Below are 15,868 nucleotides of genomic sequence, written 5' to 3'. Positions count from 1 at the left end.
ATAAGATAATGAGGAAATGCTTGTAACCTGCAAATGCTTATCCGGGTCTGGATGGGACTCTAGGAGATCTGAAACTCACTAGAGATTATAGACCAGAATGGCTCTATTTACTGAGTTGAAATGTACAGTATACGATGATATCGATTGTCTCCAGCAGCAGCAAATGTTAAATTCATTACAGAAAGGAAATAAACTTTGTTATGGAATCAAGAAACTGCTGGTGAAAAAATAAATGCTTTTAATAAATCAGACTAGAAACTGCACTGAAACAGGACAAGGAGGAAAATCTTTGATGCCTTCTCCACCAATTCGCATAGACTAAGTCTACACATTACCCAGAGTTTCATGGATTATTATGTGCCCACCTGCCAGCCGCTATTATCAACGAACACCGGAAGGAGAAAAGGGCTGGGGACAAAGAAAGCATACAGATTCCGACACACACAGAAAGGAGTTTCATGCTTCGTAACTTACACCCTTTAAATGACAGTTTCAGAAAAGTGAGAATCAGTAAAATAAGCATATGTGTTAAAGTGATTGCCAAAGATGAAACTGTGTCCCAGATTAAAAACTAGTCAATGGCGGACACACATCTGGATGAAGTTGTTAATACAGCTGAAACTGAGCCTGAGGATCGTACTCAATAGGGAACCTTAACTAAAAAAGGAAAAATCAATGCTAAATAAGACTGGTTCTTCACCTCAAGAGCTCCAACCAAGTGAGACTATTAAAGAAAACACAGTAGTACTCAGTACAGTGTGAGATTTTCGCATCGTGGCTCAGGCTGAGCCACTGAGTACGTGGTAAGCTGAAATACCGCGTGCTTTTGATTGGCAATATTGGGAGAGGTGGACACCTGGAAACGAGAAGACAACACAACTGGACGACAGACTGAAAGGTTTTACATTCTTTGGATTCATTATTCTTCATATACATGTTCACGAGATAATCGCACCTGGTAGATTTTCCTTTCTATGTCAGTTCATAAAACTATAAAATGTAATTTCATGAATGGTTCACTAATGGCATTGCTTCGAATTTCAAACGGTATTGCTTTCAGATCACCCTGAGCGTGATTTCCTACACGGTCTGAATACGGAGAAATGAACTACGACTACACATACGGCTAGAACGGTTGTCCTCTAAACAACTACTTTCCCTCCTCGTGTCCCAGCAACCCAAATCCATTAGCACAATACGAGGAATAGCAAGAACACACCTTATCTTCCCCCCAGATGATTCCAACTATCTCCGCTAGAGACATGGCTTCAAGGAATACCAGCTCTCCTACTGACCCGGTTTTTGAGGCTTCTGAACGCTACAACATCCCTAAAATGAAACTCGTTTCTGCTGACTGAACTCGACATATTTCATACGTATTTGTCAAAACAATTATTGTCAACTACAATGCAATTATCCATGTTCAATTTGATGACTCAACTGGAAAATTATTTTTTTCCTAATAAAATTTTTCCAAATGAAAATAGTGAATCAGTGTTGACGAGCTGTTCAGTGTGTGCTAATTAATTACACTGGGTAAATTTAGTTCTGTGCTAATAACCTCAGGAAAAAAAAAAAGATCTGTAGACATGACTCTCTGTCTTAACTGAAGAAATCTCCTGTTTGCCTACTTCTTCTGTACTTTCTAATCTCTCCCAGACGAGTGTTCAATAATACAAAATAAACAGTAAAAGCCAACTAGTCTTGGCTGACACTATAGATAAGAAGACAAGAGTTCCTTGGAACCATGTTCTTAGGTCAAGAGTAAAAGAAAAGAAAAAGATTTTTATTGTTGACAACTAACTGTGAGGACCTCCTGCCAGCTCATCCTCAGGGCAGAACTGGTTTAGATCATGCATTTAATGGCAAAAAAAAATCAGTATTTATTCGTTGTGAAGCCTGTTTCTTCATCCAGAAGCTAATTTAAATGCTGGCATTACAGGGGAATATGGGACAGGGCGTTTTGGGGGGATACTCTCCCCCGGGGTCCAGCGTTCTCTATTTTCTGGATTTTATGTGGTGATGATTCTTTTTCCCTGAGCCTAATGGAAGCTTAGGGCAGAAAAGAAATAAGCACTGACAGGAATGTCTGGGGAATTTCGTCACAAAGCTGTCAGCGGGAAGCCAGTGAGGTGGGACACCATACTTGGCTTGTGCGGTACATGGTATAAAGAAGACATTGACTGTCAAGGTTGTGTCTGAAGAAAGAAGGTAAAATTTTTCTGTGCCTGGAGATATTTACCAATGCAATGGATTAACTCAAAACAGCTCTTCCTGACCTACGCTTTCCTCTGAGCAGTTTGCTTCCTGTGGGCCAACCCGTGTCAGAAGTCTTAAGAACCTCACTGAAATACCGGGAGGTGTACAGGAAAAGGACACTAAGCTGGGGAAGCCTCTGGAACACAAGACTGAGAGCAGCCCATGGGCCACCACACAGAAACGGGGCAAGAGGACTGTATTGTGTCAGAATTCGAGTCGCACGGTTTACATCATAAGGAAGAATTTACCGTCTAATATTACTGTCTAAGAACAAGTGGGATGTCTTGAAAATGATGCTGGAAGAAACTTTAGAGAGTAGGTCCCATCTCCTTTCCATGGCAAGAAACTCAAATACCCTTCACAATGGTCACCTGACTTGTGCTTCACTATTCCTGCTTAGGAATCCACTATGATTTTATGATGTAACGGGCACAACGTATCCTGTGAAAGGAAGGATGTCTAGAACCAAGTCTCTGCTAAACGTGTTCACTGGATCAAGCTACATATGGGACCCAGAATCACATCCTACATCTCCATCTTTTCTTCGACATGCCCGATAACTTGTAAATAAGGGGGAAAAAAACAGCAGTAAGTTAGATATTCACTGAAGGCAGTTATTCTCGCCTCTTGTAGCCTACACACTATGTGAAAAGGACGAGAAAGTTCACGGGCCCAGCAACTAAAAAACTACCAGTAACCTGGAGCTGTTCTCAGAGAAGACAAAACACAGATTATATAATAAGTATGGTACATTTCTTAAGCAAGAAAAGGGTGAGGCTAGTGTATCTTTAAATGTTCGATGTTAAAACAACACGGTGTGTTGAGTATGGCAGGATATGCATTCCCCAAGCAGACACATTGTGCGGTCCTAACAGTCAGATGATCTGAGAGTCTCCCACAGAGGGGTTACCTGCTTTCCAGTGGTACATTACTGCCAAGGACCCAGCTGTCCTGCAGCTGGACGGACTCGGGTGTGGTTTGCAGCTCGGCGGGCAAAGCAGCCGGCGGGGCCGGACTCTGGTTCCTTCTATTGGTCAGGGAGTTTCTGTTGAGAGAAGTGATGGACGGATGGTGCTGTGCGGGGTGCTGCTTATGGGGTGGTGGCAAAGGCTGCAGAGTGGGCTGGCCTTGGTTGTTTGCAGGTTGCTCTGAAAAAAGCAAAGGAAATTCATCATATATATTTATATATGTACATACATAGCTACACACACCACCAATTTCTTGGGGGATCCACTGCAGATGAATTAGAATTAAAAACTGCATTTAAATCCATAACCTAAAACATTTGCATATTATTCTATTAAGCGGGTGTTCAGTGACATTCTCTAAGAGCAAGTTTACCCTTGATACACGAAGTACTAATTAATATACAACAGATGGTAAAATTGGTTCTGGTTTTAATTTGTTTCAGATTTTTTTCATCTGGTTTTATTAACACCTACAGAAAACAGTATCTGACAGCTCCCCTAATGTGCCTTTAGAATTCAGCTTTTTTTAACAAACCAACCCTGAAATTAAATGGGTAATTTCAGTAGAACACAAAGGTTTTCGAAATGCATATAATCCCTATAATTATTTAATGGAGTTTTTTTAAGCTTTATTTAACTGCAATAAATTATTACAAGCTAGTTGCTAAACAGCAGTAGACTACTCTAGTTTAGTGTATTTCAAATAACACGGATCTGCATTACGATCCACTAATAGACGCTAAGTATTCTTTAGCAGAAGGTCACTCTGTGAAGCAGATGTTGTTTCATGGATATTTAACAGACTGAATCACATCTGATTACGACGTCAAAAGACTCATATACTTAATGACCGTTACATCCATTAGAACACACACAGAACGGATTTTCCAATTTCACAGTATGCAGTAAAACTACATTTTGGAGTAAGTCATAGGTGACCAGAGCGACTCATGCCACTATGTCAATGGTACAAATATTTTGTTCTAAACCACAATCGTAAGGGACCCAGCAACTTGAAAATATAAACACAATGCTAGGTTAGAACCATGGGAAAATTCCCCAAAACTTAGTAAGTCGTAAGTTAAAATTTACAAATCAGTGTAACATGAGACTGACTTTTCAATCTCATTACCTGCTTTGGACACGCTAGAATTCACAAATAACCACATTGTAACAAACAGACAGATGACTCCCTAATTTAATACTAAACTTATCATGGTTCCACACATAGAAGATGCCAATTTTTGACTAAATGCAGTTCAAAGTGCAATATAATTTTAAAGTGATGTAGTAAATCATGTTATTAATATAAATGCACGTATTAAAATAGGATAGGAAACACAGGGACTATCTTTCATCTGCAGTGTGAACTCCAGCAGTTGTTGTTATGCCAAATAGAGTCTAACACTATAATTCTGCTTGCATGAAATGAATACTATTATGTAATAGCTTGAACATGTATTATCAAATCTCTTTACAGGATACAATAATTAAAATAACTCCTCCCATAGCACATAATATCAGTAATTACTACATATTTCTAATGGTCTCTAACAATCCATATACTATCGCTTAACACCCAATAATTTCTTACTCTTGAAATGAGGGACAGAGACAACATCTAAATGTATGAAATAAAACTTTCTTGCTTGAGGATCCCTGTACCAGAAACTACAGAAATCTTACTTGGCCCATTGCTTTGGTGCTTATGAAAAATTAAAAGAGTATCTACATCTCGGTTAAATTGAAAGTACCCTTGGAGGGAATGAGAGGGCTAAACTAGCACATAGAGTTTTAATTGTGTTAAAAAAAATAGTTCAGGGGTGCCTGGGTGGCACAGCGGTTAAGCGTCTGCCTTCGGCTCAGGGTGTGATCCCAGCGTTATGGGATCGAGCCCCACATCAGGCTCCTCCGCTATGAGCCTGCTTCTTCCTCTCCCACTCCCCCTGCTTGTGTTCCCTCTCTCGCTGGCTGTCTCTATCTCTGTCAGATAAATAAATAAAATCTTTAAAAAAAATAGTTCAAAACTCAAAGAAGATTTATTATTCAGGTATCATATAATTAGTTTTGTCTTCCCCGGCATTCGTGCATATGATTAGAATCGCTATGGATGTCTTTAAGGAGTATTTCAAAAGCTGCTTTTATAAATATATACATACCTATATGTATGTCTATAAGTATATATATATATATGCATGTATATGTTTATTGTACAACAAGCCAAGGGCCTTAACTAGGTTGGTGTCAATGCAATGGGAACAAAGAAAAGACAGAAACATTTCAAAGGGAAAAGTATTAAGATCGTGTCTAAAAAGAAGTAGAGGGAAACGTCACATGACTCCATGTTTTTAAGCATGGCTCCATGAAAGAATGGAATTATGCTACACATATTATACATAAATTATGTATTGGATATTATATTAACTAGAGGAGAGAGCCATGTATAGTAGCAGCTGATACCAAATTTAATTTCTAATTCTGTCAGGGATCACCATAGTGAGCCTCAATTTTCCCATTTGGAATGTGGGAAATAGTACAGTACCATCTCGATATTAGTTTAATCTATGGATTCAGTGAAATGCACTCATTCATTCATTTATTCATCCACTGAGTCACTCAGCCCACAAACATTTATCAAGCCTCTACGTTCCAAAGATATGCTAAGTCAACAAGTGATAGTACTGTGTAATGGTAACGTATCATGGATATTAAGATTGCTCTTGAAGGTGAAATGATTTTAAGATCTATTGTCATCGTTACATATTTGAATACGTTGAATTTCAGATTCTTATTCTTGGGGTGCCTGGGTGGCTCAGTTGGTTAAGCGGCTGACTCTTGGTTTTGGCTCAGGTCATGCTATCAGGGTCCTGGGATCAAGCCCCACGTCAGACTCCATGCTCAGCAGAGAGTCCGGTTGAAGATTTTCACTCTCTCTCTGCCTCTCCCCCCACTCACACATGCATGCGCGCGCTCTCTCTCTCTCACATAAATAAATAAATCTTTAAAAAAAGATTCTTACTCTGAAACAGTGAGAAAAAACTTCCATTTAAGGTTTCAAAAATAATTAGTACCATGGTTCGCTCATTCATTTGGCAAGTTATCTGTCGAGAACTTACGATGAACAAGATATCGTGCAAAGATCCGTGCCCTGTTTAACTGTCTAGCCAGGTTACTTCAGAACGATGTGTTCGGTCTGCTGGGACCTCTTTTGATCTGACTACATAATCATGAGGTTTCCCTATAAAACAAATCGAGATAATGAAAGCTAGATTCAATCTAAAATTTGATGGAAGAGAATAAATGCAGAGCCTGAGTGAGATGGGGTGGATGGCCAGAAATTTAAATTCTGCAGCAGGTCCACAAACAGGGGCAAAATCCGAGGATTCACTTGGACGTGCATGCTACCTCTAGAGATTTGGGCTTACAGGATGCCAGAAGTAGTGGAAGTATGTATCTATACCAACTTATTCAAGACAGCATAAATTTATGAAGTATAACCAGATAAAAGAAAATTAAACACACACAGAAAGGAAGAAAGGGAGAATAAAAGAAAATAAAGTGGGAAAGATAAGCTAAAGCCAGATCTAAAGCGAGTGGACAAAATGCCTGCTGTTCAGTTCTGTACATTTTTAAAGTAGGATACAAATCTGGCTCTGAATTATTTATCTAGTTGCCAACACAAAAAGGGAAACATGATCAGTTACATGATTTGGGATGTTTTTAAGATCACAACGTTTGCTTGAGAAAAGCATTAACTATTACTGGTATTGAAAATAGAAAATTCTCTTTTAAGTCCTCATAGGAAGAAAAGCTGAATATCCAGGGAAAATACTATGACCTGGGTTCAAAATGGACACGAGGAAGGGAGCCTGGGTGGCTCAGCTGGTAAACCGTCTGACTCTTGACTTTGTCCCCCGTCATAATCTCAGGGTTGTGAGACTGAGCCCTGCTTTGGGCTCCGTGCTGGGTGTGGAGCCTGCTTAAGATTCTCTCTCCCCCACTCCCTCTGCCACTGCCCTACTAAGAAAAAAATAAAAAAACAAAAAAAAAAAAGGAAGAAAAGAAAAAAGAAATGGACACAAGGAAACAGAATAGGGTCTAGATTTGGTGACAAGCACTTAGAATCTAATACCTGTGACCAGATCCACGTAAGAACAACCAAAACATCAACTGTAGCCTTTGCTTTAAGCAGATTGATTGATACAGGCTTTCCGGAGATTTGAGAAAGTTTTGGATATAATGACTCTGAGTTAAAGGGGGTGATTAGACCTCACAGAGTTACCAGGTTTAATGTTCCTGAGACATAGCTCTGAATATGCCATTTTCCTTCTTAGAAACTCCAAATGGCTTCCTGGTACCTACAAAACAAAGTGCACTCTCTAAAGGCAAATGTCATGTTTCTTCAGTTAGCCCTCAAGATATTTTTGCAAATGCTTCCCTCATGAAGCCCCTTCATGTATCTTGTTCTAGCTTGCTGTACCCACTGTATACCTCATACCTTTCCATACAAGTATATTTGCTTCTAACTGGAAAGACATTTTCCTCTATCTTTCTATACCCAAATCCTACATACTTCAAGCTCTAAGAAAGATGACACTTGTTTTCTTCAAGTAGAAATCAGTTATTTCTTCTCTGAGTCTTAGAGTACTTTATCTGTGCCTTTTTCATGGCTCTTTTCATCTCCCCTATTACAATTAATTTTATAGGTCTCATGTCTCCTGTTAGACTCTATGGGAGGGATTCACATCGAATTCACCTTGGAACCCCTAAGAAGCACAGAGGGATAGATATGTGGTCAGTAATAAATATTTATTCACTCAATCCGTATTTGACGAATGAATACTTTGTGAAGAATTCAATGAAGAGAATGTTGAGGTGGCAAAGAGCAGAGCCTGCCCATAGCACGTTTAATTGCAAGGTAATTTGCAACCTGTCTTATTTCTTCAACTCAGTTCTTAGATCCTGAAAGGCAGGGACTCTAACTTAAATTTCTTTGGACTCTTCAATATCTTCACTCAGCCTTGGACTTCAAAGACTCCTAGAAATGTGCTGACTGATTGGTAACAATTAGGCAATAATGGAACCTTCGGGGCTCATCCCGTACAGGCAGGGCGCCATGTTATTTCCCCCAGACATCAGGTTTTAGGAAAACATTGCAGCAGATGTTCCAATATTCAAAATCTACCTTTTAAGGGGTGAAAATTATGGAAAGATTACATAAGATAAATACGAATATACAAAATATAAACCTATAAGATATGAAACAATATATATTATGGCTTACCAAACACAGTTATATGTCTTCCTTGTATTTTAAAACTTATGATTAGAAATGCTTATGCTTATGATTAGAAATGTTCCAGATTAGGTATTTTAGAAAAGATGTAGGTTATTTTCTCAAAATATTCTTCCTCCTTTTTTTTTAAATAAAGTTCTTTGCACTATGCTTACTAGAAATTATGTATTATGCTCAACGAGAGTCTTTACTCACTACACTTTCTTTCTGCCTGACTTTTTTCAAGTTCTTATTGCTCATATAACTTCATGACAGCTTAGCAGCTGCTTGTTTTTAAATGATAAACATAACTCATAGCAGATAAGTTTTATTTTTATTTAAAAAAAACTTTAAAAAGATTTTATTTATTTATTTGAGACAGAGAGAAAGAGAAAGAGAGGGAGAGAGCATGAGTGGTGGGGAGGGGTAGAGAGACAGGAGGAAGCCGACTGAGAAGCTCCCCACGGAGCAGGGAGCCTGATATGGGGCTCGATCTCAGAACCAGAGATCATGACCTGAGCTGAAAGCAGACACTTAACTGACTGAGCCACCCAGGCGCCCCTATAGCAGATAATTTTTAAAACTCACATAATATTAATGATGAATATTAGCTAGGTAAGACTTCGGTCATTTTGCTCAGCCCTCTGCCACCAAAGAATGTACAGCCCAACAGTGTCATTTCAGGCTGTCGCCTCGAACCCGCTAACATGGGGTAATGACTTGGATCCCAGCATGCACTGAGTGAGGTGTGTTGACAAACCAGGAAGGTGTTAGGAGCCATGGAGGCTCTCTGATAAGGCGACAGAATCCAGTTTAAGCAACTTATAAAACCCAATTCCAAGCAAATGGAAGGCATGTTCATGGCACTCTGCAGGGGGAAGAAAAGAAAGTAGAGACAATTTCTCCTAAATAGCAACGATGCTATTACGATCATTGAGGTGAAAGGCACCATAGAGACAGATGACAATAATATGGATATTTATTTTTCAGTGGCATATGTTCTTGAATAAGTTATATATCAGTCTGAGCTTCATTTATTTTATACTGCTCGGTTAAAGGATCTGAAAGATACAGTGTCTGACATACAGCAAGTGCTAAATAGTAACTTACTCATGGTAGAAAAGAAAGAATTCCCTTCAGGGAAGAACGTCATGATGGAAAACACTACAGCTGACCCTTGAACAACACAGGGCTAGGGGCACAGACCCCCTATGCAGTAAAACACCCGAGTATAACTTTTGACTCCCCAAAACACTTAATTACTAATAGCTTACTGTTGACCAGAAGTCTTACCAATAACAAAACAGCCGATTAACACATATTTTGTATGTTATATGTATTATATACTGTATTCTTAAAGGAAGTAAATAAGAGAAAAGAAAATATTAAAATCGTAAGAAAGGGAAAATACATTTACAACACTGGGCTGCATTTATTAAAAAAGATCTCCGTATAAATGGACCCACACCGTTCAAACCCATGTTGTTCAAGGACCAACTGTAATTGAGAAGCATTGTCAGCAATCAGTACCATTATCACAAGATGCAAGGACACACAATCAAGTATGCCTGAACAGGAAAGTTCTTCCTTTAACAGGTACCAAAGCAAGGATCAGAAACACCGTAAGAATCAGAAATAAACTCATTTCTTGCCAGTCCCCACAGAAGAGGGAATTTTATCTCACTGTTGTGAAGTCAGCCTGAGTCTTTTTTTTCCATGTAGTGTGACCACAGAATCAAATCAAGAATTTTTAAAAGGTGGTGGTGGGGGACACACATGGTTTTTAAAAACATATCTGGTCATATTTACCGGTTTGAATTTTTTTTTTTTTAAATTAAAAGCAGCTTCCAGACTGCTATGTACAATTTAGCCCCAGTGCCTCTCTGCTTTACGGCCTTGGGCTATGGTCTTTGGGGAACACAGTGGAAATGAACTCCCAAATAGGAAAGCTGGGGGATTAAAATATCCTTGTGTGTGTGCACGTCTGCATGTGTGCGTGTGCATGGATGTGTGTGTGCGTGTATGCATGAATGTGTGCGTGCATGGATGTGTGCGTGTGCATGTCTGCATGTGTGTGTGTGCATGGATGTGTGTGTGCATGTCTGCATGTGTGTGTGTGCATGGCTGTGTGTGTGCGTGTATGCATGAATGTGTGAGTGCATGGATGTGTGTGTGTGCATGTCTGGATGTGTGTGTGTGTGCATGGCTGTGTGTGTGCATGTCTGCATGTGTGTGCGTGTGTGTGCGCGTGCCTGTTCGTGTGGGAGGGGCTGAAAGTATCAGGTGAGAGGTGAGGGAGAGACTGAGCAGGTGTCACCACAGCCACCCCAACTGCTCTGTCCCACACACTCCCTTCATGCGTCTGTCCTCTTCCTTCCCTGGATCTCAGGTGTGGGGCAGCAAAGGTCCCTAGAGAAGAAATACTCTACTTCACAAGGAGGATAGGAGTGAAGAGCTGACAGCTGTGTTGCATTAAAACAATTGTCTGTAATCTGAGTAAAATCTGGTAACAAAAGACAAATGGGGTGGGGGGAGGAAAGGAAGGGAGCGAGGAGAGAGAGAGAGAAATACAAAAGGACAAAAATATTTTTAATTTTACTGAGCCCCAGAGAAGTGCTGTTAGACAAAACACCTTCTAGGCAGTCATTTGCCTATGGCTTGTGTCCTCCTGGACACCACCAGCAGCAAGTTGAATAAAGGAATAGTCCTGGTTCTGGTCCTCTAACAGTTTAGCACTATGATACACAGACCATGTTGAATTAGACAAACATTTAGATGGAGCCAACCCATTTATTGATGACTAGCAAAGATGGGGCTAAAGCCCTTGTTTCTGTATCACAAAATGTGTTCCTTCTCACTTCACTTCCTGGCTATATCTTTAATCTTCTCCTACCTATTGCAAATGAAACCTGAATTTTCTTCAAAGCTGACCTTTTCCTTTAAACAGGTCACCAAAAGAAAACATATACAACTTTTTGTTGTACATTTTATTACCATATTAGTTTTAACGGTAGTGACCAGAGCTTAGAGTAGATGTTCCAAATGTACAAGGACCAAATCATAGTTAGCTTTTGAGTTTTAAAATCCTCATCTAATTCTTGGATTTAGCCTAATCTTGTGTTCCATTATTAGCTAACTCTGTGGCCTTATGGAAATTAATTCTGATGGTAAATTTAGGTAAGAGCATCTCCTTCATCTGGCTACATTTCAGGAGCTACTAGGAAGGGTGAAATATTCAAAAATTTTTATGACATTGAAAATAGTAAATCATACATAATTTTTTCCTTTGCTCAGAAAATCTCATATATTCATTACCTAGATATTTAGCTGTCATTATTTCCTAGGAGGATAAAAAGTTAAGTAGCAAGACTTTTCCTTATAAATGGGGAAAATTTGAGTTAAGGAAATACGTCTTTTGAGTCAGACCACACCTCAGTGGAGCTCATATTAGAGCACAAATACTTAGAAATTCAGGGTGACTCCTCCTCTCCTTTTCCCCCCACAATGCTGTACTAATAAGATAACCACCTAAAATGGTAAAGGGGAAATTGGAAAAGAAAGGCCTCACCTCACTCAGAAAATTATGTTCATATACATGTGTTCTTCTGGTTCGTTATTTTATCTAGTGATTCTCACATAAGACAGGTCTTTGAAAGTGAATTGTTCACTGACGCACCTCTACAAGCCTTTGGTTAAAATATGGCATGTGTAAAAACTTCCACCACAAATGATCCGTCACTTAGACATTTCACAAAGCTGCAGGCAAATCAAATGAAAATTTAAAATGTGCTTTAAAAACCATAAAATACTATATAAATAAACAATATTGTTCTTATCACCTTCATGACCAGACAACTGATTGCAAGATAATTTATATAAAGACATTTGAGTATGAAAACCTTAGAGATAAATTAGAGGAAACCTTAGAAGATACAAAAGAAAGACCAGAGGGTATAATTTCAGTGAGCATAGATGAACCGACTTACTGTACTTACTGAGTTAGTGAGAATTTGGTTTAGTTTCCTTAGGGTCATACCTTGAAATGAGGATTAGAAGAAAGATTTAAAGACTTTAAATCTTTGCATTCTTTTCCTTTGAGAGTTCACTGCACTTTCTAGTTCAAACCATGTGGCCATCTGGATGACCCATAAACTCCCCTGTCATAAAATGCTGGAAGTTCTGGGTAAAATATGATAAATACCTTTTGGATTGATTCATTTAGTATAAGAATTGAGTGTCTAACAGTTACCAGGCTCTGTTCCAGGCACTGAGGATGTAACAGTAAACAAAACAGCCAACAGTCTCAGCCTACCAGTTCAACTTACATTTTAGGTTAATATAACTGAATTGAAAGGAAAGAATAGGCCAGAAACCGAGGTGAGAGAAAAATTGTTCAAAGCAGGTGATCTGAGGAGATCTGCCTGTCTCTGTAACCTTTCTAATGTCCAACAAAGAAACAAGAGCTAATACATCAATTGTTACTAGGACCCCTACGTATATGAGGCTTGGACCCTCTGAAGTGCTATACCCTCAGTCTAAGAGTAGACTTAACAATCTCATGGCAAATGGAACAATAAGGAATCTTGCTATGTTTCTTAAGCCCTGCATAGGGAAGAAACCAACTCCTGGAAATTTTAACCACTGGCTTGGGCTTCCCTGTGGTTGTCATATGAGGTTGAAGCATATACTCTCAATGTAGTTCTGGAACCTCAAGCCAATAAATTAATGTTAAAAGTGTAATGCTCTTCCCTGGGGCACCTGGCAGAAACAAACGTAAAACTTCTTTAGAAGAATATGCTTTCAAATGAAGTCACAAAGGATTTCCACAAATAAAACACAGCTTTCAATAAATTTACAGTCTAAAGTTACAAAATTTAAGAGGAAACAATCTACCTTGAACCAAAATCTATAGACAAAACAGACAGCAGAACTGATCTCCCCCAAAACTTCAGATAATATAACCATCAGATAAAACTTAAGTATGTTTAGAATGGTTAAACACTTAAAAGAAATTAAAACCATATGAATAAGACAGTATGAGAAAAAGGAAGTTAAAAAAAGTAGAATGTGTATAAATAAGAAAAATGCAGCCACTGAAATCAGAAACTTACTGCATGGTTTAAACTGTATATTAGACACAACTATAGAGAGTACCAGTGAATAGGAAAAGAGACCTGAAGAAATCACTCAGATGGCACCAGAAAGACGAAGAGTGCTTAAATATGAAAGAGTAGGTCTAAGGCAAAAGAAGATAGGATAAAGGAGCTCCATATAAATCCAGAAAGAGTTGCAGAAGCCCAGAACAGAGATTTCTTTAGAGTTAAACAGCTTTTTCCATGTTTATGGCCGTCAAATTATACAGAACATGGACTTACTCATCTCTTTCTTGTTTCATATAAATTATCTCCGCTATTGTCTTTTTTGTTATTGGATGACAGCTTTGGGGGGGGTTATGTTTTATAAGAGGCAACTTCTCTTAAATGGCTGTCACTTCTCTTTGAAGACATTCTGACTTCTACGTTGCTGTTCAAAAGCGTGCAGCTCATCTGAAATGTCAAGCACCCTAACTTATTTCAGTGGATGGAAACAAATGTACATGGCTACCTTTGGCTTGTTAAAATAGTTCATCTTTTACTGTACTTAACCCTAGTAATGCCACAGATTTATCCTCTATGGAATTCTTAGTTTGGCATAATCATTTCTCACAGAAGCATACATAAAACTTAGCTATTATACACGCATAGAAAACTGGATAAAAATTCCTTCAAAATGTCTCAGGATATGTTTCAAGATATTCTTCTACCCATTTTAAAATACTTTACCTAAGACAGTAAGCAAAAAGGGAAGCAGCTATCCCAATCTCGACAATAAAGAACTGGTGACATAAAATCAATGACTACTTCGCTCCTCTCTCATTACCTAATGAGCATTTGATTTTAGTGCAATTAAATTTTATTGACTTTAAGTGGAGTACATGATATGATATTAAAAAAGCACATTTTGTAATATGGATAAGGACAGGCTAGATGGCAACTAAAAGCTATTACAATGTAACAAAATGGCTTTAAAGAATAAGAAAAGCAACTCGAATATTCCAAATAATGCAAATTCGCTATGCTTTTCAGATAATATATTCTTTGTCACAAAGAAGATGTCTTGTATAGAAGAAAGTACTATAACAGGAAACAGAAGACGTAGGGTTTAGTGCTGGCTTTAACTAAACATAACCTCATATAAATCAACTAATTTCTGGGGCTCAGTTTTTCTCCTCCGTAAAAAAATGGTGTTTGGGGGCAAGGTGGGCTCAGGCAATGAATTCTGAAGTTTTTTAATTCTAAAATTCTTTTAGGTACTATATAATATTTTCTTGAAACATATTAAATTGTGTTATGAATATTCAAATTTTAGGGTAATTAAAAGCCCCATATTATCTTACGTTATACATACAAAACATTTAAGGGACGTAGTAAAAAATTACTTTATTTCACTTTAAGTATTATGAGACTTTGACCATATTTATTCATGGCACAAATATCGTACCATATTATCTTGTTACAAATATTAAAAATAATGTTTATTTTTAAAATAAAGCATTCTGTATTACACATCTTGTAACTAGTAACATTTTAAGGTACATATAGTCAGAATCATTTTGTATCAAACTTAAATTTACTTCAGAGTTCAATATTAAAATTGCTTAAGGAAACAACTGAAAAAGGAAAAAAAAAGCCAGCATGAAACTTTCAAACTTAGAAGAAAACCAACCAGACTCTTAAAAGTTATGATGACAGTTATAATGCATTTTAAAAATTACTGTTATCCAATTTAGGAAAAAGATTCAGTTTACTTTAAACCTTTTTCTGACTTCTGTTTTTTGAATATTTCGGCAACTATAGGAAAAATAAGTGATCAGAAAACACTCAGAAAGTATCCAACAACACTGATGATCTTATTTCCCCCAAAATACTAACTTTGCCATTGACTTTTCCCCCTGGCATATTATTTGAACTCATATTTGTTATCTGCAATTTACTGAGTCCACATTAACTATAAATGTCTTACATTGAAACAGAATAAAATCTTTAAAGTTTCCTTACAATCACACGATGGCCTCCAGGCAGAAAAGTGCGTTACTGCAAACATTAAATATTACGTAGATGCAAAATTTTCAACAGAACTGACGGTATCCTTTCCCTTCTTGGCATGTGCAATGACAGTGATCTTAAGTGGAAACCCTGCAATGATGCTCTTTGATTAAAAGGGAAACAAGTCATCATTTAAGCGGCCACTTGCATATTTGGTGAATGCCCTTCCCTGTCAATAATTCTGGGATAATTTTTTGCGTGTATGCAACACTAAAAGCCTC

At 38.0% G+C, this 15,868-nt stretch overlaps 1 protein-coding gene across 1 annotated transcript in view; it reads right to left on the bottom strand.

The window, feature by feature from the left end:
• TENM3 (teneurin transmembrane protein 3) overlaps window positions 1-15,868 on the bottom strand; it is a 586,425-nt gene that overhangs the window by 176,700 nt on the left and 393,857 nt on the right. Inside the window, exon 4 of the mRNA XM_040643363.1 lies at window positions 3,170-3,407. Coding sequence (XP_040499297.1) covers window positions 3,170-3,407 — 238 coding nt within the window. The remainder of the gene's footprint in view (window positions 1-3,169; window positions 3,408-15,868) is intronic.

The sequence above is a fragment of the Ursus maritimus genome, unplaced genomic scaffold (genome assembly GCF_017311325.1).
Source record: "Ursus maritimus isolate PB19 unplaced genomic scaffold, ASM1731132v1 scaffold_28, whole genome shotgun sequence".
Lineage (NCBI taxonomy): Eukaryota > Metazoa > Chordata > Mammalia > Carnivora > Ursidae > Ursus > Ursus maritimus.
This window is presented reverse-complemented; position numbering and strand designations above follow the sequence as displayed.